Source organism: Prinia subflava, chromosome 1, assembly GCF_021018805.1.
Source record: "Prinia subflava isolate CZ2003 ecotype Zambia chromosome 1, Cam_Psub_1.2, whole genome shotgun sequence".
Lineage (NCBI taxonomy): Eukaryota > Metazoa > Chordata > Aves > Passeriformes > Cisticolidae > Prinia > Prinia subflava.
This window is the reverse complement of record NC_086247.1, coordinates 92,300,625-92,324,496: the sequence shown is the minus strand read 5'-3', so window position 1 is coordinate 92,324,496 and position 23,872 is coordinate 92,300,625. Positions and strand designations below refer to the sequence as shown.

At 38.2% G+C, this 23,872-nt stretch overlaps 1 protein-coding gene across 2 annotated transcripts in view; it reads right to left on the bottom strand.

The window, feature by feature from the left end:
- The window catches only part of CDKAL1 (CDK5 regulatory subunit associated protein 1 like 1), a 388,807-nt gene that overhangs the window by 251,497 nt on the left and 113,438 nt on the right, over nucleotides 1–23,872 (bottom strand). For both annotated transcript variants that reach the window (XM_063403595.1, XM_063403604.1), the window contains 2 exons: nucleotides 15,753–15,849; nucleotides 7,798–7,846 (listed from right to left, as the gene is read on the bottom strand). In XM_063403595.1, the coding sequence (XP_063259665.1) occupies nucleotides 7,798–7,846; nucleotides 15,753–15,849 (146 nt within the window). The remainder of the gene's footprint in view (nucleotides 1–7,797; nucleotides 7,847–15,752; nucleotides 15,850–23,872) is intronic.

Sequence of the window (23,872 nt, the reverse complement as noted above, 5' to 3'; positions counted from 1 at the left end):
AACCTCAGGAGATCCTGGACAGAAACTTCCAAGGGAAAAGACATTTTGAATCAGATAAAACAGGCTGCATCATGAGCAAAAGGGAAGTGCTGAAAGCAAGGTTGCCAGAGCCAGCTGCAGCAGCACAAGTAATTCGCCTAATGTTTTGGGGTAAGCAGGCTGAACAGAACAAATTTAGCCTTAGAGTGAAACGCTGAGCTGAACTTCTCACTGAGTGCAAAATCATCAGGTACTCTTTACATATACCAGCCACAAGGATTCTCTATCCAGGTGAGTCTAATCAATGTGAATAGGACAGGAAAATAGGGTTGCTGTAAGATAATCATTCACTCAAAGTGTGGAAAAGAGCACATACAGGTCTGGAAGAAAAGGCACCTTTTCCGTGCACATCACAGGCTCATTTAACAATGAGCACTCACAATTGCACTACAGAGATTTTTCAATCTGTTTCCCCCCAGTTGCTTGTTTTCTTCTTCTGTAGCACTATTTATCTTCCACTCAGTTTCTGTGAGCTACTTACAAAATAAAGTCTTAACAATGACAGTTATAATAAGGATAGTCAGTTCTATCAGATTTATAAATTAAATCAATGAAACAACTACACTGAGAAAAATTATTACAAAACCTATCTAAAGTCCTGGATCATCTCACACACCTAATAGTCCCCGCATGCCCAAAAGCATTTGAACAGACACAGCAAAAATGGCAATAAACTTTCTTCTAAGAGCAAAAACCGGTGGATGGTAAAGAAATTTCTTGCCCCAGCAGAGACAATTTTAATCTTGAGCCACATCACTACCGATGTTTTACAAAAGCAAAATCTGCCTATCCAGAAACACTTTCTCCACAATTACTGTGCATTCCTAATCATGCTCTACATTTTTATTTAAATTACAGTCTACAAAGCTAAACTCTCCAAACTGATACTGGCATGAACCATGGTGTTACTATACCCTTCAGTACATCACACTTTTAGTAAGCAGTCAGAAAGGAGCAATCAAAACCTGGCAACCTGGTGCTCTCACTGAAGCATCTGGCTGCATGAAAAAAGCTTTGTTTAAAAACATACACCTTGTTTTGGTGTGGGACACCTTCCAGCCAGGTCCTTTATAAGCCAATGCTTGTTGTCAAAGTAGTTCTTAAATAACAGAAGGGAAAAAAAAACCTACCTGTTTGAGTAATGACACTCTTTCTACCCACAATGTTTTGACAACAACAAAAAAATTATCATTTTGTTTAAATAGGAGTATCTCCAAAATTTCCAACCCAGGGCACACAAAACAGAGGCAGGTGACACATACCACATTATGCCATTAACCTCAGTGATTGATACATACAAATGAGTGATGAATCTTTTATTCACAGCCATGGCCCCAAGTTACTGACTCACTGTAGCTCTCTGTATTGCCCACTGAAAATATGATTACAATCCCACCCAACTTACTTAAGTCTGTCAAACACAGCCCCTGGCACAAGTTCACAGAATCATAGAATTCTTAGTTAAGGGGTTGGAAAGGACCTTAAAGATCATCCAGTCCCAACCCCTGTGCCATGGGCAGGTCCATCTCTCACTAGACCAGATTGCTCAAGGCCTTATCCAACCTGCCTCGAACACAGTTTTTTCAGTTAGTGCCTTTACTTTTCCACAATCTCAGTTTAAAAGACAATTCTACCTCCTAGAAAGAGCATTAGCGACATGGTACTGCTCCCAGGATGTGTAGAGGAGGCCGCAGGGGCCTCTGCAAGAAGAGGCCAGGGCTGCCAAGTGCCAGATCCAGCTGGCTCCAAAAGCCCTGCCACAGGGCACAGCAGAGCTCCACGGCTGTCACAGGTGTAAGAAAGGGAAAAACACTGCCTGGCAGTGAGAAGTGTGAGGGGAAACCCTGTGAGCAGCAAGGTGAGAAGAGGAGGAGGAGGAGGAGGAGGAGAAAGAGAAGGAGGAGGTGCTGTGAGGAACCCACTGGGTTCCCCTGCCGCCACTGGAGAGGAGCACCGCCAATCAGACTATCCCCTGCAGCCTGCATGGGGCAGAGCCTGCAGCAGGGCTCCTGGCAGGGACTGCACCAAGCCTTTGGGGGACCCACACCGGAGCAGCCTGCGTCTGAGGGACTGCACCCCTGCACAGGACCTGTGCTGGAGCAGTTCTTGGATCCCCACAGCGCACAAGAATGCCAGGCTGCAGCAGGACAGTGTGGGGAAGCAGAATCAGCACAGAGGGGCTGTATCGGGCTGACCTCAGCTGCCACTCCCCATCTCTCTGCACCACCCAGGGGGAGGAGATTGTGGAGTCTGGGATGAGAGACTGAAGCTGAGCATGGGAAGAGGAGGGGTGGGGGAAGGCAGCTATAGTTTCTCACCACTCTATTCTATTTTTAATTGGCAATAAATTAAATTAATTTCCCCCAAGTCGAGTCTGTTTTCCCCATGATGGTAACTGGTAAGTGATCTTCCTGTCCTTATCATGACCCAAGAGTTATCCCATCTTATTTTCTCCACTGCCCTCGTGAGGAGTGGGAGCAAGAAAGCAGCTGGGTGGGGGTGTGGCAGCCAGACAAGGTCAACCCACCACACAGCGAAATAAATAAAACAACCCACACAAAACTTCCCCCCTCACCCCCCCTTTCTATGTTCTTTCAAGGGAGATAGAAACAAGGACTTGATGAGGCCACCACCCTCCCTCTGACCCTCCTTAAGCTGCACTTTGGCACAAACAGTCAGTTTCCTGACTGGGAGCCAAATGATACTTTTCTTCAGGAACTCTTGACTCCTCCAATTTTTATTCTTCATTTGGCCTGTCATCAGCTTCTTAAGGCTACTCTTCCCACAATCACAGAAATTGAAAGACTATTTTATCTACCATTACCAGCAGATTATAGTGAAATCAAGTAGCACATGCAAATACTATTTAACATTCTGGCATTCATATACGTACAAATATATATACACACACACACACACACACACACACACACTCACTCTCAGGTGGACAATCCTGTAGAAATTCTACACTTCAGCCTATATATAATATAGGTACCGTTTATCTCATTTTCATACAGACAGACACTGCAAGTATCATGAATCCATAACTGCTAACCACATGAGGACAATTAAACAGTTTCACAAATAATGGTCAATGTTTAAACTGGGAATGGATGGGCAGCTTCACCAGACAGGTCAACGTGACTGAAACTGAGAAAGGTTATGTTAAGTATAAAGGGCTCAACCATTTCCTTTGGTTGTTTTTTATAATCGGGTCTAATGACCCATTGTAAAACTATGTTTTGTGAAAGCATTAGACAGACACAATATGGACTAAACTCAATTCAACCTATGTCCCTCATCTCCCTAAGGCCTAAGCTAAAAGCAGACTGTACACAAATACTCTGGTCCCACACCTCCCACCCCCACAAACCCTTAGTAACATGGGATTTGAGAGCATGGCTAGAAAGGAAAGGGGAAAGACCTAAATCTCTGAAGACCTAAATTCAAAGCCAGAAAAGAGGAATTTCTCCATTAAGCAGTTAACATTTCTTCCTTAATACAGAACAAATGTATTCTCTTGCCTACTGTAAACTGCTTATAGCCAAGCCTGTATACTCACACAGGTTTTTTTTTCAAAGACAGATTTTAGAGTGATTCATAAAAAGCGGACTTGAGCAGTCACCACAGACATTCTGCAGTTCCCACCAAAGACAAATCTCCAGCTTATTGCAGCATACTATAGAAACTGATCATCCTAAGTAACTTTTATATTCTAAACAGAAATTTTACTACATGATGAAACACACATCAATTATAGGCCTGTTTTCACCTAGATCACAGACACCACAACTCCTTAGCAATACTTTCCTAACATTCTATGTCATCATGACACCTGACTGGAAAACTAAGCAAATGAGTGGGAACAGTGCCCTAATGTTGTAAAAATTGATGTAACCCGAACTTAAAAGTTGGGTAGTGTGCAGATGAAGCAAGGTTTACTGAACTGTTAAATCAGAACCTGCATGACAAAACCATTCTGTTTATCAGGAAAACTGAGAGACACAGTGGCTACACAACTGTGGCCATCACTTTGAGAAACTCATTTCTGAGACTGTGAATGAATTACTTTATCTAGTTCCTCACAGGCAGTATATAGGTTTCAGATTATAAATTGGCATATCATATGAAAAGTACATGAAGATGCCTCTAGTTAAAATATATCTTGGGACACAGTATAAATATTAATTAGACATGACCTGCATACAAATACTGCACTGCTATTGAAGATTGCTTCTGGAAGTGACAATTTACCTGCTAATTCACCTGCTAATTAGGAAATTTCAAAGATTCAATTCAACACTTGTGATAAAAGCTAGGATGGCATAAAAATGAGAAATCACTGAGCCTCTTAAAAGTCTCTCTCGCTCTTTTAGCTGTCAGTGTAAAAACAAATGTGTACATCCTTCTTTTTCATTTTCTGATGAAGCAAGATAAAAAGATAAAGTCACATAAAAATGTTTATCAGCATTATCTCAATGGAAGGCTGGGAACTAACAATTACACTGTCTTCACAGACATGTGGTAAAAACCACCGCAAAGATATATTTCTTGAAAGCATCATCTCTTGACCCAGCAGAATGGAATTGTTCTGAAAAGGTCTTCCTGACAATGCCCTTAAGATTGAGAAAAAAAATCTAGAAGAAACCCTTTCATATTTCGTACAAAAAGTTCTAAATAATTCCAAGAAATCAATTTTCTTTGGGAATACAGCAAACTTTCAATGAAATCCAACAGGGAAGACATTTGCATGAAAAATTGAAATGATGACTTTTATGAAAAAAAAAGAAAAAAAAAAAAAGAAAAAAAATCTTTCTACAAACTTCCCCTTTTTATAAACTGTGTAATACAAAATTCAAGTATCCAAGAAAAACCTAAGGTACCACTTAAGAAAGGGGAAGTCAGCGAAAGGTCGACTTTTAGACTTAAAACTAGCATCAAGGTAACCTGCTTCCACCTTGGAATTTGGACAGAAAAATCCAGACAATTCAGTAAGGCTGACCAATATACAGTGCTGTCTTACAGAGCGCAGAAGCTCTGAATAAGTTCCACTTATTCAGTCAAACATTTTTTGAAACATTCAATATATAATATTTTTAAGCTTTCAATATATACATAACCACACTACAAGAGTATGCCAGCCATGCAACCTTTAGCTTTTCTTTTAAAAATAGGTGAAAAACATGGTGTTGTTCAGCTATGACAGATACTCAAAAATCACCTGTGTAAGCTGGCTCTGAATTCAGAATTCATAATTAATCCCCTGTCCCACAACACCTCCATCTCCTGAAAGCATTAGCAGCTTCAGAAGGTGCTACCAACAATGTAGACTCATGAAAACAAAGGGTTACATTTCATTTGATCTTATATTAATTTAATCTTCTACTGTGTATTTATTTTATATAATAAAATATTCTAATCAACAGTCCTGTTATCTACAGTATTTTACTTCACTTGGATAATGGAAGTTCACAGTTAGACTCCTCATAAAACAGAAAAAGAGCTTCACATTCTTCTCCATTAGCAGATGATTCCAAAATATATAAAATAATGCAGCTTCTTTAAGTAAATTAAAGAAATATAAGTGAAAGCTCCTATTTTTATGGCTGGCTTTTACCAAAGTAAGCCATCATCATATGCTATGATCTCTGCCAACTTGATTCTCCTTCCAATTGCAATTTTATTGTCACAGATTGGTTACAGTTGGAAAGGACCTTTGGAGACCACTCTGTCCAACCCTCACTCAAGGAGCACCACTGAGAGCCAGTTCCCCAGGACCACGTCCACACTACTTGAATACAGCCAGGGATGGAGTTTCTACCACCACACTCAGTAACCTGAGCCAGTGCTTGGTCATCCTCAGTCAAAATGTGTTTCATGGTGTTCAGAGGGAACCTCCAGTGCTTTTTTGTGCCCATTGCCTCTGGTCCTGTCTGTGGGCACTGCTGAAAAGAGTCTGTCTCATTTCTCTTTGCACCCTCTCTTCAGGTATTTATACACTTTGATGTGATCCCTCTCCCTGAGCCTTCTCAGGCTCTCCTGTGAGGGCAAGTGATCCAGCCTCAGTCTCTTAAACATCTCTGTTTGACTCTCTCCAGCATGTCAATGTCTCTCTCAAAACGGAGAGCTGGTTTTTGTACATTTTCTTCCAATAAAACTTCATAAATCCTTCCATTATCTTTCAGAAAACCCCTGATGGAATTGGCACTACATGTGGAATTCAGCAGCTCCCTTTCTCCTTCTAATTCAAATCACTTTTAGTAAGCTAGAAAGGAACAAATACCTTTCAAAAAATTTGCACTTCTTAAAGTTTATTGTTTATTAAATCTTTTTTAGTTTAAATGTTTATTAGCATTCCTATGAACATCATTTTCCAGCACTATATCAATGTTTAAAATCTAAAAATCCATTCAGTGAAAAGCATTACTTTAACAGCTGCTACTAGATTACTTGTACTCTTTCTCGTCATATAACATTCAGTCACCATAACCTGACTAATTATGTTATCAAAAATGCAGTAATATCTGGAGTCAGTATAAATGTTACAAAGTCCATTTTTGTAAAGGGAGGGCATGCTGACCCAGGTTATAATCTTAGTCCCTTAAAAACAAATAAAATTCATGAAAAAGCAGAGAGGGATCTGAAATACAGTTGTAAAAATCATTAAGCATCCTCATTTCCAACATATCGTCATGATCACCATGATGTTTCTGGGAAAACAGTCTGGCTTGTAAATAATTATAAAAAAATGTACTGAATGTATTTCTTCTTTGTTTGTATGGTAAAGTAGGTTGTACCCCTGAAAAACAGATGCCATAAGTTAAGGACAATCTGGGAAAAATTTTGGTTGGGAGTACATGAAAGTACAGGATTCACTCCTGAAAGCATTCAAAGCAACATGAAATCTTAAGGCCTTCAAACCACAAGCTCTAGAAGCCTTACACCACACTACACAATTTCGTGATAGAAGCTTTTTCTCCTTTTAAAAATTTGCACTGCTTTAAAAATTTGCACTGCTGTAATTAAAAAAAAAATCATATTCCAGCATGTAAGTTACTGACAATGCCTTGTGGACTAGACACTTGTTTATACTGAAAGTACAGCCAATTAAACTAAATCTTATAATTTAAAGCTTCATGGAACAGTAATTTTTATGGCCTGATAAGTAATGGAGACAAACTTAGGTAACCCAGAAAGACCCAGACAAAGATATTTATTTTAAAGCAAATGTTTACTGGTCAGGCTGCAGAAACAATACTGGGTTTTTTCTCTCCTTCACTGCAAAGTACGAAGAGTACACACACAAACAAAGCCAGAGAGAACAAGGAACACAGTTACAAAAGAACACTAAACCAGAAAATAATTTATCTACCCTGCTGAGAAGAGCTAAGGGAGGTAAGCCAAAACATGGGAAAAGAAGAAAATACCAGAGAACTAAACAAAAGAAAGTAGAAGAGTAATACTCAACTAAGATAGTGCAGGAGCTTTATACAATACTCTACACCAATCTACACAGATGAAATGATTTCTTGAAGTATCCTCTTGATCCTGTGAAACCAACAGCCCACAGAGCTCCTGACAGAAAACATCTCTGAAATTATCACTTATACAAAGCATACATGACAAAGTATAGCGCTGCCCAAAGAGTCAGCTAGAGCACAAAGCAAGTGTTAGGTCAGAAAAGAACACACCAGCAGCACTTCTGCTAATGCTTACATGTTTCAGACTAGCTGCAATTAGTTCAAGTGTGATGCTTACCTTTAATAGTTTCCTCCACAACTTCTACTACACGATCTATCTGCTGAACCTAAAAAAAGTCAGAAGGTAAATACTGAAGTCGTCAACAACTGGACACACTTTCATATTAACTAGTCTTTCAAGAGTGTCTTCTTCTGGATTAAGGGGCAGTAAAGAATTTCAGGCTTTGTTTTTAGCCAGTTTTTATTTTCTGTGGATCTTGGACAATCTGCCAAAAGTAACTTTAAAATTCACCACCCAATTTAAACCAAATTTTGTCCTCAAATACGGCAAGCTCCCGTAAGTTTGGCAAAAATGCCCAAATAGCTAGAAAAGAGTTCAGGCCTTAAGTGCTGTTCGTGGTCTGTGACAGGCAATGGTGAACCAGGCACTCAGCACCTGTGTGGCTCAAACTCAAGCCAAAGTGCTCCCTCACCCCAGTCTCCACAGCAAAACAGTGGATAGTATAGAACACAACCAAAAGCTGAGGATATTGTCAGAGCAGAGTAGAGGGAAGAAAACTAATGAGGTACTGGAGGGGAAAGACACTGAAACATAGGAGGCAATTTAAAAATACTGTTGTGAAGTTTAAGAGGACAAGACATTCTCCTGAACTTGATGCAGGCTGTGTTTGGAAATGGAGAGAAAAGCCCTCATGCTTTTCACAACACAGAATAATATTTAATGATCATTATATAATGCCTGCAACAAAATCAACAAATTATATTTTAGTTTTACATTTTCACCAAAATTCACCAATAATGAGATAAATAGCTCAATTATTTAATAATAGATATATTAGTTTTTATTTAAAGTCAATGGCCAACACACTGTAAAGATTTGGGCATATAAAATAGAAGGAATCAACATTAACACTGCACAACTAAACATTTAGGAATTATTGAAGCTGAGATTCTTTCCAGAGCTTTCATCCACACCACCTATTCTGTGCAATTCTACTATAGACATTTACATACAATGCAGGAAAGCCAGCTTGTCACGCTTAAGTTATTTTGTAAATTTTCCACAGTATTCCTTTTTAAACACTGCTCCTCTAAGCTGTACATTACATGAACTAGATTTAGTATGATTTTAGCAGTCTTTTCCTTGGAGCTTCTTTTCCAGCCTGTTTCCAAAACAAGCAGAAAAGCACAAGTTGCAGGGGCTTCAAGAGAAGAATCTGGTCTGCAACAAGGAGCCTGCAGCTTGGATCCCTTGCATCAAAGCCATTAAGTCTCTGTGCCCTGAACCACTGAGCTTGCCATTTCCTATAAATACAAGACCACACAATTTTGTCTACTTCACATTCATTTTTCCAATCAGTCTAATAGAAGTTTAAAAAAAGCTCACCTATAGTTAGAGTCTGATTTTAAATTCCCAGCTGAAGTGAGGGGGAGTCAGTTCCTTTCCTTGTCTAGATGTTGGATCAAGTCCATGTAAAAGTATTTTTCTTTTTCTTTTCTTTTTTTTTTTTTTTTTTAACCACTTGAAACATAGCCTTTTAAAACAGGGATGTCCATAATTCAGATTTTTGAATATAGCATAGTAGTTATGATTTCTAGAAATTAAGTTTTAGTATTGCTAATGTCTGCATTTTATTAATTTTATTGAAAAATAAATATATAAATAAATAATTTACTGAATCACAAGCATTCACACAAAAGATATACTGACATATCTAGCAGTCAACTTGTAAACAAAGTACATGTAAGCAGTCATATGGAACACATGCATATTTACATACTTCTGTACATACCCATTTTGGATACAGTTTTTAAAATTATGACTCAAGATATTTAACATACATATTTTCTACTATATTTTTTTTTTAAATAGAAAAATTCCACTTGAAAATAGAAGTGTACACATTCAAAACTACACTACAGACAGGGAACAAAGTTTGTGTTATATTACCTAAAACATTATTGCTATATGTCTCAGTACTAGACTGTTTAAGTTCATAACCATTTTAAGCATTTAAAATATGAGAAATGTGTGGTTCATAACCCAAGCCACTAATTACTTTCTGCATTGTGTATCTGAGGAATTTTTGCATTGCTCCAAATCCCCTGTTGAATAAAAGCAGAAAAAACCCTACCAACCATTATATTGCATCTTCATTTTATTGGATAAATTAAATTATTCTCAATATGTCTGTCAAGAAGATGGCTCATGTAAGTAATTAAAATTATAAGTCTGAGAGATAATGAGATCTGCACCTATAAATGGATGTTCATTCTGCCTTACATGTTATTTCCCACATTAAATATTTTTCATTTGATTATTGGAAATTATTTGGCTAAAGCCCCAAGTGCTCAAGAAAAATATGTGGAATGCTTCCAGTCTGCATTTATGAAGATAAAAGTATCTTAGAAAATGTGAAGTGAATCTGAAGTGAGAAGAGGGAAAGGTTTAGAAGATATTTACTTGGAAAAAAAAAGGGAGGAGAAACGAAGAAGGAAAAAAATTTACAAAGTCATAGTAATTAAATTTTCTTGCATATATAAAGGTCTGCTGGATTCTTTTCCTCACATCTCACTAACCTTATGGATAATTCTGCTCTGGAGTGGTATCAAAGATATGTGTAAACCTTCAGAGCAGAGGTCCAATAATGTCTCCATGAAGCATCAGGAAGTCCATGAAGCACAGAGACATCTTGGAGGTATATGAATGGAAATTACACCATTCCTCAACATTTCTTTGCAGTGTCTCAAAAAAAAAAACCCCAGGACTGACAGCAGGACACCACTGCTGGGTATGGTTAGTGCACCCCACTTGGCTCCACAGATCTTGTGGGACCTTGTTTGCAGCATAGTTAAGTACTTTTTGGACTTAATGTCCACTTCAAATGGTTCTCCATTAGGAGGTGAAGCCAACAGGAGCTACAGACAGAACGGAGTTGACAGCTGAGAACTATGCAAAAAGAAAAAAAAAGAAAAAGAAAAAGAAGGAAAACACACTCAACCACCACAAATCAGTGCTGATGAATCAATCTGAGCTGAGATTAGTATGGGCCAAGAGATTGGTATGAACCAGGCAAGGCTCACAAACCCATGAAAGAGTAGCCAGAACAAAAAAATGGTGAAAAAGCAAGGATAAAGAGAGTTTTATCACAGCATCAAGGCTGAGTGGAAACAAAGGCCAGGAAAAATCTTTAACCACTCCTGGTGGAATCAGAACCAGGCACAAGTACAACTCAACAATCATTTGTATCTGTAATAGCCCAGCACAGCCATGCCCCCCACTAAACCATATGCACCACAATCTACATGACTTTTAAATGCCTCCAGGGATGGTGGCTCAACCATTTCCCTGAGTAGTCTGGTCCAATTGCATGACCACCCTTTACATAAAGAAATTTTTCCTAAGATCCAATATGAACACCCTAGGAGTGAGCATATCTATACATATCTATACACAGCTACTTGAAGTAAAACAACCTTTTTTTCTCATTTAGGAAAAACCCTACAAGTTGATTCTCACTGACGTTGTTAAGAAACAAAATGGTCACTACATAGATAAAACAATCTATCTTAGTTAATTAGAACATGCTACTTATAATCCTGGAGAATTTAATTCCAGTTCACCAACTCTCAGTTTCATCTCACCTTGTTTAGGGATCTCTGCCAAATGCTGGATTTTAAAAGACTATGCAGCCTATTGCCTCTCTAAAGCCAGTAAAAGGGAAAAGCATGGCTTCAAAAGGCACTTCAGGTCTTCTAAAAATCTAAATTATTTTAGAGATAATTATCTTCATTGACCATAAAGAGAGCTGAGAAAAACAGACTCTCAAATTACAGCACTTAGGCAAGATAAATCTAGGGCTTAATACATAACTTCAAAAGGCATGTGACTAGCCACCCTGGCTTCAGAGGGATAACATCTGTGTTTAAAACCTTTGCTGACAATACTGACCATAGTAATGGGCATTACTCTGGGTTAGGAATGTATTCTAAGGGGAGGATCTACAGAAACTTTAAAGGAAAGGAGACTATCCCAGAGGAGCACATAAACAACTGATTTTCATTGCTAAACACTGACATAGCTGACGGATAATTCTTATCTAAATTAATTGCTACGCCCTTTAATTTATAGGTTAGTACATAACCTATGCAGAAATGGACATTTTCTATTTGCACATCGAATTTTCAGTTTAAAAGCAGGTGCTTAACTGACACTCTTTTCTGACTTTCCATGTTCCAGTGTCCTATCTGAATATCAACATGGGAATTCAAAAGCCAAAGCTGACCAGCTGAGATTTGTATGAAATCATTCTTAGCCGTAAGTTACAAAGAAGAGTGTCCACACCTTCCCAGGTTTTCAGCATGCTTTCCAAGAAGTTCTGCTAATTCAAATAATTCAGAGTAAAACTCCATCAAATTTGATTTTCATGAAGTACATATTGGATATTTGCATTTATGCAAGGCTCTGTTTTAAGGGCAGCAGACAGGCTTGCAATCTTGAATGCAGTCTGGCCCTATAAACACCGCAAGGTAGGCACTTTCTCTGTTTTGCAAATATCATTGAAACTTTTATGAGCTGAACCACCAAAATACCGTACAATGTATCTTCCTCATCTATGAGGCCAAAGCAGTAGGGATGTAGGGACGCTTGGCATCTTGGTAAGGTTCCAGTGATTTCCTTTCACAATGGCACCACTAAAGCTCCACTCACTGGAGCGTTTTACAAATGGAGGAATAAGGTGCATTAAACTTAGAAGTGTATAGCAATTACAGATGTAGAGCTTGAGAAATAAAGTGCCTGGTTTTTGTAATGCACTTAGCACTTCTTATGCCGCACCATCTATTTTATAGCAGTGCTCCTAGTGCTGCTGCTGGGAGTGTTCAGCACTCCCACTAATCCCATTCCAGAGTTTCAAACTGGATATGAAAAGAAAATTACTTAAAGCTTGCCTTATACAGTAGAACAGCCAGGGGAAAGGGTTAGTTGGAGGTCAGGAGAGTGCAAGGAGCCTTGGCAGAGGGCTTTTCATGGCTGTGTATTTCTCCTGGAAGCAGTGGCTTCGGGCTCACCTTGGCCAAAGAGCCTGCATTACCCTACCATGCACAGGACCTGCACCTTCTGACTCAGAAAGTAGCAGCAAAGGAGGGAATTTTTCACAACACAGAATAATATTTAATTTACAGCCTTCTAGAGAAGCAACACTGGATTGGTTGTGTGGGTTTGTGCAGATGAAAGTACAGGCTGAAACTCTTCCCTTGGGTGATGGGTGCATGGCAGAAGGTGATAGGTTTTTGATGCTAGATGTTACACTGGGAAGGATAGAGAAGGATAGAGAACTGGAGTGCTCATTTAGGATTCATTCACTTGTGGAGCTATTGTATGCCTTTAATGGAATACATATGTGGATTAGGCCCCATGCTTAAAGTCTGCATAACAAGTTTGATGATTTCAAGTACAGATACATGGGTCTTGTGAAGCCTCTCATGATCTAAAAACCCTCAGCAACCTCACCAGGGGTTCCAACACATAGCATCATTTGGAGATCAAGCACCTTAAAACTCCAGAAAATGTCAATGAAAAAAAAATATCCCATTCCAATAGCTGAACTATCAGTGGGAACAAGGGTTTTGGTGTTCTTGTATGCAGCTCAGGAAGTGAGGAAACACTACGATTACCTACATCCATTCCCAAGTCCCAAAACATAACCTGTCAACTAAATCATTAACCCCCCTTGTCTCTCCTTTTCCTTCCCCTATAATCCCCTCAAAACAAGCGGCACACACATCCTACTTTTCAGCAACTGAAAACAAAAAGTGAGGGATAACTCTGCATAGGAGAGTTGATGTCTCTTAGTGCACTGCACACGCACTTGGGTTTGAAGTGAGTACACCACAAACACAAAGGAGCAAGCTTTGGAAACCACCTGAGGGTAACTGGCAGTGAGCCTCTGCAATGCATCATTAATGTGCTTCAGGTACTTTACACCCTTGGCAGGTTTATTACCGCCAAGAATTTTCCCGTTCCAGAAAAGAGCTCCTTCACCTTGCCTTGTGACATTATGGTTTGCCTTACACACAGCCTATGCATCAACCCACATTATGTATATAAAGCAGCAATTACTTTAAAGAAACACATAAGCACAGTAACATCACAAACTGTAAGAAGGATATGAAGTTGCCCTTCCTTTCCTTCTGCCCAAATCAGGCAATAAATAAAGAACAGTGGAAGTTCAGTCAGTATTTTTCAAATGCAGATCAAAATAAGCTCTGATTTACTAGAATTTCTCTGGTAGTTACAACGCAACTTCCTCCTCCATCCTAACAAGAGAAGCAAAAGAGCCTCTGACACACTGTCTTTAGAAAGCCCCCCCTGGGGGAATTAAAATTGCTGGTAAATAAACACATTCTCAGACAACACAGTCCTTTAAAATAAATATTGAAAAGGAGAAAAAAAAAAAAAGAGGGAAAAGAGGGGGAGAAAATAGTAGAACTTATACAAGCAACAATAAATCAACTGTCTCTCAGCCAAGCTGAAGACAAGACCAACCTGGTATTAAAGAAAGATTTCCAAAACTGTACCCTTAATGATTAAAATTTTAAAGTAGAATCAATACCCTATTGCCAGCAGAACATTTTCTATTTCTCAGTTCTGCAAAAACTGCCTTTCAAAAATATTTTGCAATAGTAAGATAAGTCTTGTCCTTTAAATACAGTCACCCTCTCACACACATTCTTTGTAAAATGGGAAGAAAATCATAAATGTACAAACTGCAAACATGGACAATATATGCTCTTAGCTTTGTTTTTGTTAATAGTTTTGCCTCAAGTTTAAGATCTTTCTGATCCAAGGGTTCTCTTACTTAAAGCAAAGTAAATTTTACCACAGCAATGACAACTAGAGGACAGCATCTTTATTGCAAAAACTACATTTCAGTATTTTCAGGTCTAGTTACAAAGTATTTGGGAACACTGCATTAACACCTAATCCATCTCCTGACAAAAATCTTTCTGTAAAAAATACAAAACTACTAATATTTTTCATGAAACAGTGGTTCTAGGTAGTCAAATAAAGATGATGAGAAGAGGTTAATTTTCAGAAATTACACATCACCTAAAAGAAAATTTTTTAAAAGAGGGGAAAAATGTTTTATAAAATATTCAAACTTCCCAATTTTAATAGGGTAAATTCATCAAAACTGAAACATCAAATTACAATCTTGTCATCTATCTTCAAAGGATAGTGACTACCTCATTTTTTCCCCTCTATCTACATATGTACAGGTATTATTATACTCGCTATAACATCAAGTTATGGATCAATAACTATGTGGGCTCTGACCAAAGAGGAAATCCATTCACCCATTTTATTTTTTTCTTTTCCAAAGGTGATTCATTTATACCGTAGTACCACATCCCAAAGAATACTGAAAGTATGTTATTACTGAAGTCAAAGCTCTGTGGTTTCATTTTCAAGGTAAAGCTTGCTAGCTTTTTAACAAGTCAGTCACCAGTGGATTTAACTCTTCAGACTGCCTCAAATTTAAACAAAATAATCATTGCTATTTTCCATTCTGTAAAAAGTAAAAAAGAACCACCAAACCCTCAGCTGTGTCTATGTAATTCATATGCTCTAGTCCCCTACACTTCCTCCACTGATTTTATCAAAGGTCTTAAGGCTTGTCTTGGAGCAAATAAACTGTGATATTTTTAAGAATATGGTAATTGATACCTTCATCCTGAACAAAGCCTGGAAATTTTCAGGCTTCAAAGGGCACTGGAAGTCAGCTCCAGCAACAGCATCCTTTTCTTTCTCCCCTCATGCCACAGCCAAATCAAATCAACCTCGACTGAAGGAAGGTTTAAATATTGTATAATGCAAAAAGATGAACAGGACAGGGACACGGCAGGAAGTTTCTCTGCTGCTTTTTCCAAGAGAAAGGTAACAGAGTCAAGATACTGATACTGACCTATTGAAAACATTTATGAAAGCCTTTCATCTCTTAAGATACATACCCCTATAATACTCAAGCCTTTCAGGTACTCCTGGCGAGGTTGGGCTTGTGGTACACAACCTGCTAGAACAACTTTCTTCTTCTCTTCTTGGGCTTTCCTAAAGAAGGACAAACAGTGTGTCAATATTTTTATTTTACTTATCATTGTCAACATCAACACAATAATATTATGCATGTGACAACAGAAAGCAATCACAATGAAGACCTCGCCAAATCAGAAGCAACTTGTATATGTTTGAGCCTCAGAAACCAAACAAACCAACATACCAAAAGAACCCCACATGAAGCTACAGCACACCTGGTTCAGTTTGAGGAGTATGTACAGAGACCATGACCACTGTGTATCTTGAACAAAAACACAACCTTGAAAGCTCTAAGGAAGTTCACTTAACCTTATTTGCCAAAATAGTAGAAGAGAAACTGGCCAAGAAGATGGGACAGAGTAATTAACCTCGATTCAAGAAGTTACACAGAATGCAAGGGACAGAAGACAGGATGCAGGCAGGAACCCCTAGCTCAGAACAGACACATTTATGTAGTACCAGTCAGAACTGACCAGTTACATCAGTCTTCTGATGTTTAAACTTAAAACACTTATTTACTTTGCAATATGCAGTTACCTTAAAATGTTGAAGCATTTAAGCATACTTTGAAGAGTACTTTGAAGCTTTAAGTACTTGCCTCTGCCAGAGAAACATTTGTCTGGATATTACCTTACATAATTCCTTAGGTTTAATGCTACCTTAGCATCAAGCAGGAAATCAAAACACTAAGATTAAATGGTTAAAACTGCTTGTTTCATTAGTAACATTTTTACCCCCTTTGAATTCAACAGTGAGTATCAAGCCAGCACTGAGTCCCAGAACTAATGGAGGGTCTGCACAGAACGAGCGGCTGCACGCAACACAGTGAGATGCAAAACCCTAATGTTCACTAACCTTTGTATATCATCCACCAGCACATTAACCCAACACAACAACTGCATTACAATGTGCAAAACATGAAAGAAGAAAAGTGCTGAATAATATTGGGAGATTTGCTAGGTCTAACATACTATGGGTTGCTCCAAAAACAATCTTTTATAGCTGCATGTTGTATCACAACGTCCTGGAAGGCTTCTGTCAAACTGGAACCTGGAATCTTTTCTCCAGCAATGTATGAATTCATGTAGTGTTTACTGTCATGTTGGAATAGGCTAAGACACATCACAACACTTTTCAGAAAAAATATCCACAATACACAGGTACTTAGAAAATTTTATACTCCTCAGCCTCCTTGAGCTGTCTCCAAGATGAATGCACCAAAGGAAGTGATGTTCAATAAGCACGTGGATGCTTAATGAGTATCTGTCAACATCCAGCAAAGGCAATTTTAACAAAAAATGCCAAACCAATCTGGAGTAGTACCACCGACAGTTTCCCTGCTCAGAATTTTCACTCCACTCTCGTAATATGGACAAATCTACTTACAATTTACAGCTCAAATGAAAGCTCATAATAACATACAAATTGTAATAATAAAGGAGATCACAGGCCATTTTGCCAAATACCTTGTGTTGGCTACTGCACTAAAATGAGGTATTTTAAAGGAAAGAAACAAACACAAGTCAGAAATAACAGGAAAATAGATTATGACTGTTACTTCATATCCAATATAAATGCAGCAAATGTCTATAAAATATTTGATTTTTTTTTAGTGGGACTTTCAGGAAATGTTCAGACATTCATCATGCAGAACTTTGTTGGTCCTCTATTTGCACGCTAAGTGTATAATGTAAATGCAAATCTTTTCATCTCTTCCTTGACAATATTTTTGAGGGTAAAGAACTATGATAAAATGCTTATTTATTATATTTCTTAGGCACAGAATATAGAAACATGTCTCCAAAACCTGCAATCCCTCTTTGCTTTCAGTGGTATTTAAGGGTTTTGCAAAATTTCAATAGAGGCTACCTACTACATATACAAGAAAAAATAAGAAAATAAAAATCATATTCATGCATTACTTAAAAATGTCACACAGCACCATGTGACACTCCACTAACTCAAAGGATAAAAATCACTTCTTATATAGTGGAACAGACTCAACCTAATGCCTGGAGGCAAGACAATAAGCCCTGTCTCCAGCAAACAAAGCACACATCCCTAGGCAACTTGGCATCTGGCACAGTCTGCTGCAAGCAACAGCCCGCTCCATCTACTTGAAAACCTGTGAGCACTACAGAAAAAGAAAAAGCTTTTATTCACGTCTTTTTATCTGAGAAAAAAAATAAACAAAGTTTCCCTTGACACATTAAATGGCATTTTAATGTTATTTCACAGCTTTAACATTTTGCCATATCTTCTGGGACTATAACTAGAGCTAGAGGAGAAAAAATTAAAATTAATATTCTTCATAATAAGCATTGCTTCATTTAACTTTTTAGAAGTTGTACAGGTCTCTATAGAGTAAAGATTTTTGTACACTGAGATTTTTTTTCTTTAAGATGCAATTAAGTGGAAATGCCAGAACTAAATTTAAGCCAATTTTCATTACCTTCATCATATACCACACCATACATAAACCCCATAAATGAAACGATAAATGAAAAGCCATTGCAAGGAATTTTTTTTGCCTGTTTTCAAGAAACCACTTATTAAAATATGCATTGCAGTGCTATATTGTCACCTCCTTTTAATATTGTTTAATGAGCCCTACTCATATTAACAAAAGACTGCAAAAATTATTCTTCAGAAATCTAGTTAGCACAAGAACTGTACTAGAAGAGCCTTTATTCTTCAAAAACATGAATAGTAAGGAGAATAATACCTCATGGAATCTACTAGGTGGTATGAATAAATACATCTTCTCTTTTAGAATCATTTTTAAGTTACATGAACCTTACCTTGAACTTTCAATTTAATTGACTCATGAAACATCTTCTAGAAATACTCTTTTCTAAAAGCTACTTGCAGGATATATGTCTGAATAGAAATTTAATTAGAAGATTTTTTTTTCCTTGAGAAAGGAATTATTCAAGCTACTTCCTAATTATACAAATGGGTGGGAAACAAAAAACAAGTTGGAAGCAACAGGGGCATGATGCACTGCATACAGCAGAGGACTCATACAAGATCACAAGATTTATACTCTGTTGCAGAGATAATGAAATATGTTCCAGGTATTCTGCCTTTAAAAAGCAAATTTGAGAATGTAACTGGAGAATTTCTGCCTTGCTCATGTACACTTTTATTTATGTTAGGAACCCTTCTAAACCAGAATATTTTTCTCACAACTCTATGAAATTTGTTGCATGGTTCCTCTAATTTTTATTTCTTCAGCTCCAAGATAAATTAGTCAGTAATTGTTAGTAATTAGTTCTTGTCAACAAAGACAAAGAAGCACCTCCCACCCTCCAAAAAAGCTCCCCATAAGCATTTGCTGTGTGTATAGCAACACTGCTGGATACCATGACAGCCAGTGCACGAAGCTGTTCCACCTTTTTGTGACTCACACAGATACTGGGGTGGAACCACCAAAAGAAAAACGTTAGGGACATTTCCCCGAGGTTCAAATCTAAGCAAAGCAACAAAAAAGTGAAAGCAGAGAAGATGGGCCAAGTTCAACAAGACAATCTATGATATTGAAATTACTTTGCTGTCTTGCTCTTTGCTAGAGACAAGGAGTCAGGTCACCACTGCTTGCCTGCTCATTTCCCTTTCCATAAGCAGAGCTGCCCACTGGATTTTCGTAAGCTGTGAACTCTTAAGTAACTCCAAGCTTTCAGGGAGCCACCACTATTCCTCACCAAGGGATCCCAGCTGCACAGGAAAGCTTAACAGGCCTCTGAAATAAAAAGCAGTCTGGTCTGCAGGGAGGAAAGCTGATAAACTACAGACTTGTCAGCATGAACCATGCAATTTGTAAAGTGCTGCTCTAGCACCAGATCTGTGAAACCAAGTATTTCGCCTGCAAACCCCACATTTTTTCCTCCAAAACTTATTGTTGGTGGGATTAAATAATGAAGAAGTGTATAAACAATGAGCAGAAGGTTGCCTGCAGCAGGACTAAGTAACAGTCAAATACAAGTAAGAGAAGAATCAAAAGAGGAATTTTTAAACAAAAGCAAGGAATTAAGGGGGAAAGTGCTTTACAGCTTTGTATTGATAGCATTTGGGAAATGTTCATAAAATAAGAACTATTTCTACTGCTAAAGTACAACAGCAAGTAACTTTGTTATCTGACATGAAAAAATAATTATTCCAACCTGAATTCCACTAGGCAGGTGACAACTGACCATCCATGAGCTATTTCCACCAAATGCAGCACTAACCTCCTCATTGTTGTACCTGAATAAACCTGACAACTTCCCCATAAGATGTGTGTACTTAAACTGAATTGTGCAATGCACCGCTGTAGTGTATTCACACCATTCTCATGGCCTCCTATTACACAAAATCCACAACAGTCCCTATCAGGTGTTTTAGAAAGGTGTGAAGCCATAAACAAAGGGGAGCTTTGTGTCTAGAAGTGCCCAAAGAAATGTCAATATACATGAAAACACCAGCTCTAGCTAAATACAGTATTAGCTGTGTATATGATAAGATCAGGCTGCCAATGGTTATAAAAAGTAAAATTCAGGAGATACTACTTCCCAGGCTGCAGAAATGGTGTTGTGATGTCTCTGGGGAAAAAGAAATGGTATTTGGCTGAAAATGCAAATATGTGAAAGATCTTCCAGCTCTCTCATCTGCTGAATTAATCAGCAGAAAGCCACAAGTTTTAAAGAGAGCACAACATCCATGGAATGAAAAGATGCTGTCTATACAGCATTTGGAATACATTCCTGAAAATCCACAAAATCACACAGCTATTTTCTGTTTGAAAAATTACAAATGGTGATCTGAACCATGGCTTTACAGGCTGCAAGCTAACGTAATGTCTCATTAATACCCAAAGGCTCACTTCCCATCCGCTCTGTCTGCTGTTGTTGTTCTTACCTTTCCCCAACTTCAACGCCCCCTCTTTCTCACTTCTGGCCATCTGGTATCACTCCTCCTCTGCTCCACAGCCCCATTTAATTCACTGATATAGGAGAAATTTATTGAGCCAGGATTGGGGGGTTTTAAACATTTTGTTCCATTAAGTTAGCTCATGGGAGAAGGGATGCAGCAGAACCAAAACAGAAGGAAAACGAAAGCTGTTGGGAAGGAAACAGAAAAAGAGAAGGACACGAGAACTCCTTGTTTTAACTCTGGTGAGCTTAACAAGTCTCATGAAACCACTGAGGTCACAATATGCTGAGCAGAGTAGGTGAGTAAAAAGCAAAAAGGATATTAGAAACTCATAAATGTTCTGCTTTCAAAGTTAGGGGCAGCTCCAGAGACAAAGGCTTGTGGAAAATGATGAAAGTTTGTCAACATTATTAATCAGAGCAGAACCACTCAAGAGTCTGGTTGGGCATGTCAGCTTCCTTGTGCACTTCCACAGCCCTCAAAGAGTTACCATAATTTATCTGGGAGGCATGGCAAGATGCAGAGCTCATTTGAGGATGCTTATGCTGATTATTGGAGTTTACTGAACTGCTCTAGCAAAGCGGCCGTCTCACTGCCAAGCTGCATCTGCCAAACTTGTCAAATAGCATTTCCTGTGGCAAATACCATCAGCTAACACGCAAACATTCCAGGGCAAAAATAAGTGGCATGTCCTCCTCCTGACAAAAGTGAGCATGTCTTCTCTGAAAATACTTCAAAAAGATAAAATGCCTGCTCCATCAAACTCCAAACTGAGGTTGTAAAGACATACTCCAAGCAAAACTTAATAAATAAAAGCAGAAAGGCATCCTTCCCTAAGAGAGTTTTTTACAGCAGGTGAAATGTCAGCTCTGAGAATAATCCCAAGACTCACATCTACATACCAAATTACTCCCCAAGTTTCTGAAATGAATGGAAACTTGTTTTCACCCAACCACCTGGCATACAAGTGAAGTGATTTCAGCTTTGTCTGCAAAGGGCAATCTGAATTGAAACTCTAGACCAAGTCAAATCGGTGTCTGAGTTTTACTCAAATTTTCTGTAAATGTAACTTTATAGGCAGCAATTAAAGATGCAACAGCTATTCCTGGGCAGTCATTACTCACACAAATATAGCATGTTAGTGGTAATGACAGTCTTTTCTTCTCACAAGGGCTTTCAAATTAATAGTTCAAAGACTTCATCAAACTGAAAAATCAGACCAGAATGTATTCTGGAAGAGAATGGGATGAAGGAACAAATCCTCAATCTCACCTTGGCCCTGGCTAGTAATTTTTGTAGCCCCAAGCAAGGCTGAATTTATCAACACGAGAGAGAAACTTCTAGGATGTCTTTTGGTCAGGCTAGTCAAAAATGGTTACATTCCAGTTCCTGTCCCTCTATATGATTAAGAATCATAGATTTTTAAAAAATCAATATACCATAACTTTAAAGCAAATCTGCAAAATCCATAATTAGAAGTTATCAGCCTTACAACTGTTCTTAAAAGGAAAGTGTAATTAATGACAATCTGCTCCTTCAAAAATTTCAACTTGGCTGCTGGCAGACAGATTTTTACTTGTTGGCTAAAAGGCAGATATATTTAAAAATGTAATTCTTTTTTTCTTGTAATTACAAAGTTGTTGGTTTTTTTTTTTTTTCCTTTTTCTGTTTATTGAAAAGACTGAGGGACCTTGTCATGTAACACAAAATACTAGAAATAGCATTCGTCCTCCCAAGCCTGTTGAGCAGACTGGGGCCTGGCAATCTGCTCAGGGGGTGCCAAGACACCCACTCACTGGTTGAAACCTCCCCCAGCTCTTGTCAAGTGAACAGCACAGTCTGCCAGGACTTGTTAGACACTGACAAACCCTCACTGCCTAACATAGGTGACATCCATGCTTTGTAGAAGGTATTCACTAGGACATTGAGAGAAAATTTCTTTCTGCTGTATTTTCCAAGTGCTTAGGCTCCCACTGTTCTTCAGATAAAATTATCAAGTATTTGCCTTTGCTGCTATACATATCTGGGGTTTATGAGCTTAGGTTTCAAGCACATTGTTGGTAGGATACACCAGTATGCTCCTCAGCTCCTTTTCTTCCTCCCTGCTTTCAGTGCTCATCTTCAGCTCTCTGCTGACAGCACAAGTATCTTCAGCTTCTCTGAGGCACAGAATACCCAATACACTGAAGTTCTGCCCACTCAGTCTGGCAAAAGCAGAGGCTGCTGGAAGCCAAACCACCAGGGAACTGCTGCAGGTGGCAAAAACTGGAATTGCCTTTAAAAAAATCAGCAGTTTCTGAACATCCTTGAATCTTTATGTCCTTTAGCACACAGATGACAAGTTGTAGTACAGTTGTAAAAATACTTCACTGTCTTTCTACATCTCCAGTTGCATGCTAGCCTTTCTTCACCAAGTATCTAAGAAGTGACAAAGGCCTAAGAGTCTTCAGAGGCAGAAATAACTCCAAAGCTTCAGCAGCAATTTTGTCTTTTCTCTTTGCCTTCTGACACATTTTTCCTCCTTTAAGTGCATTTCTTTTCACTTCTTTCTACTACTTCAAAAAAGCAAGACTTCATGCTCCCCCTTCAAATGGGAAAACAATCCTGTTCTGAATTTATTTTTGCGTATCTAGATGTTAAAAGGTATAACTGTCTCAAAAACAGTGAAAAGTAATCTCATTTAAATTCTCTTGGAAAGTGACACTAAACTTCTGACAGATTAAAGAAATGGAAATCAAAATCATAATAGTGAACTTTTATATCAACCACACAGCTTTTGTGCTATTCCTCTGTTCTTTCAACATATATTCCTGTAGGAATGAGAATATTCTATTATAGTATTTATAGCATATTTCTCCTTTATATTTAGTTATCTGAAGATTTATTTTACTTCACCTTCCCAATCTTACCCCCCCCTTAAGTTCTGTTCATCTCTTTTAAAAAAATAAAGAAGTGCAGTTTAGGGCACAGAATAATGATTGTAATTAATGTGTGAAATACTACACTGCCTCTCAGGTTCAAAGTACAGGCAGGCTTCAAGTTACATGTATGCATGGCCAATGGTTGTAATAGAAAACTCTGTTGATACAATGACTAAAAAATGAAATTCGTGTTGAATGAAAATTAA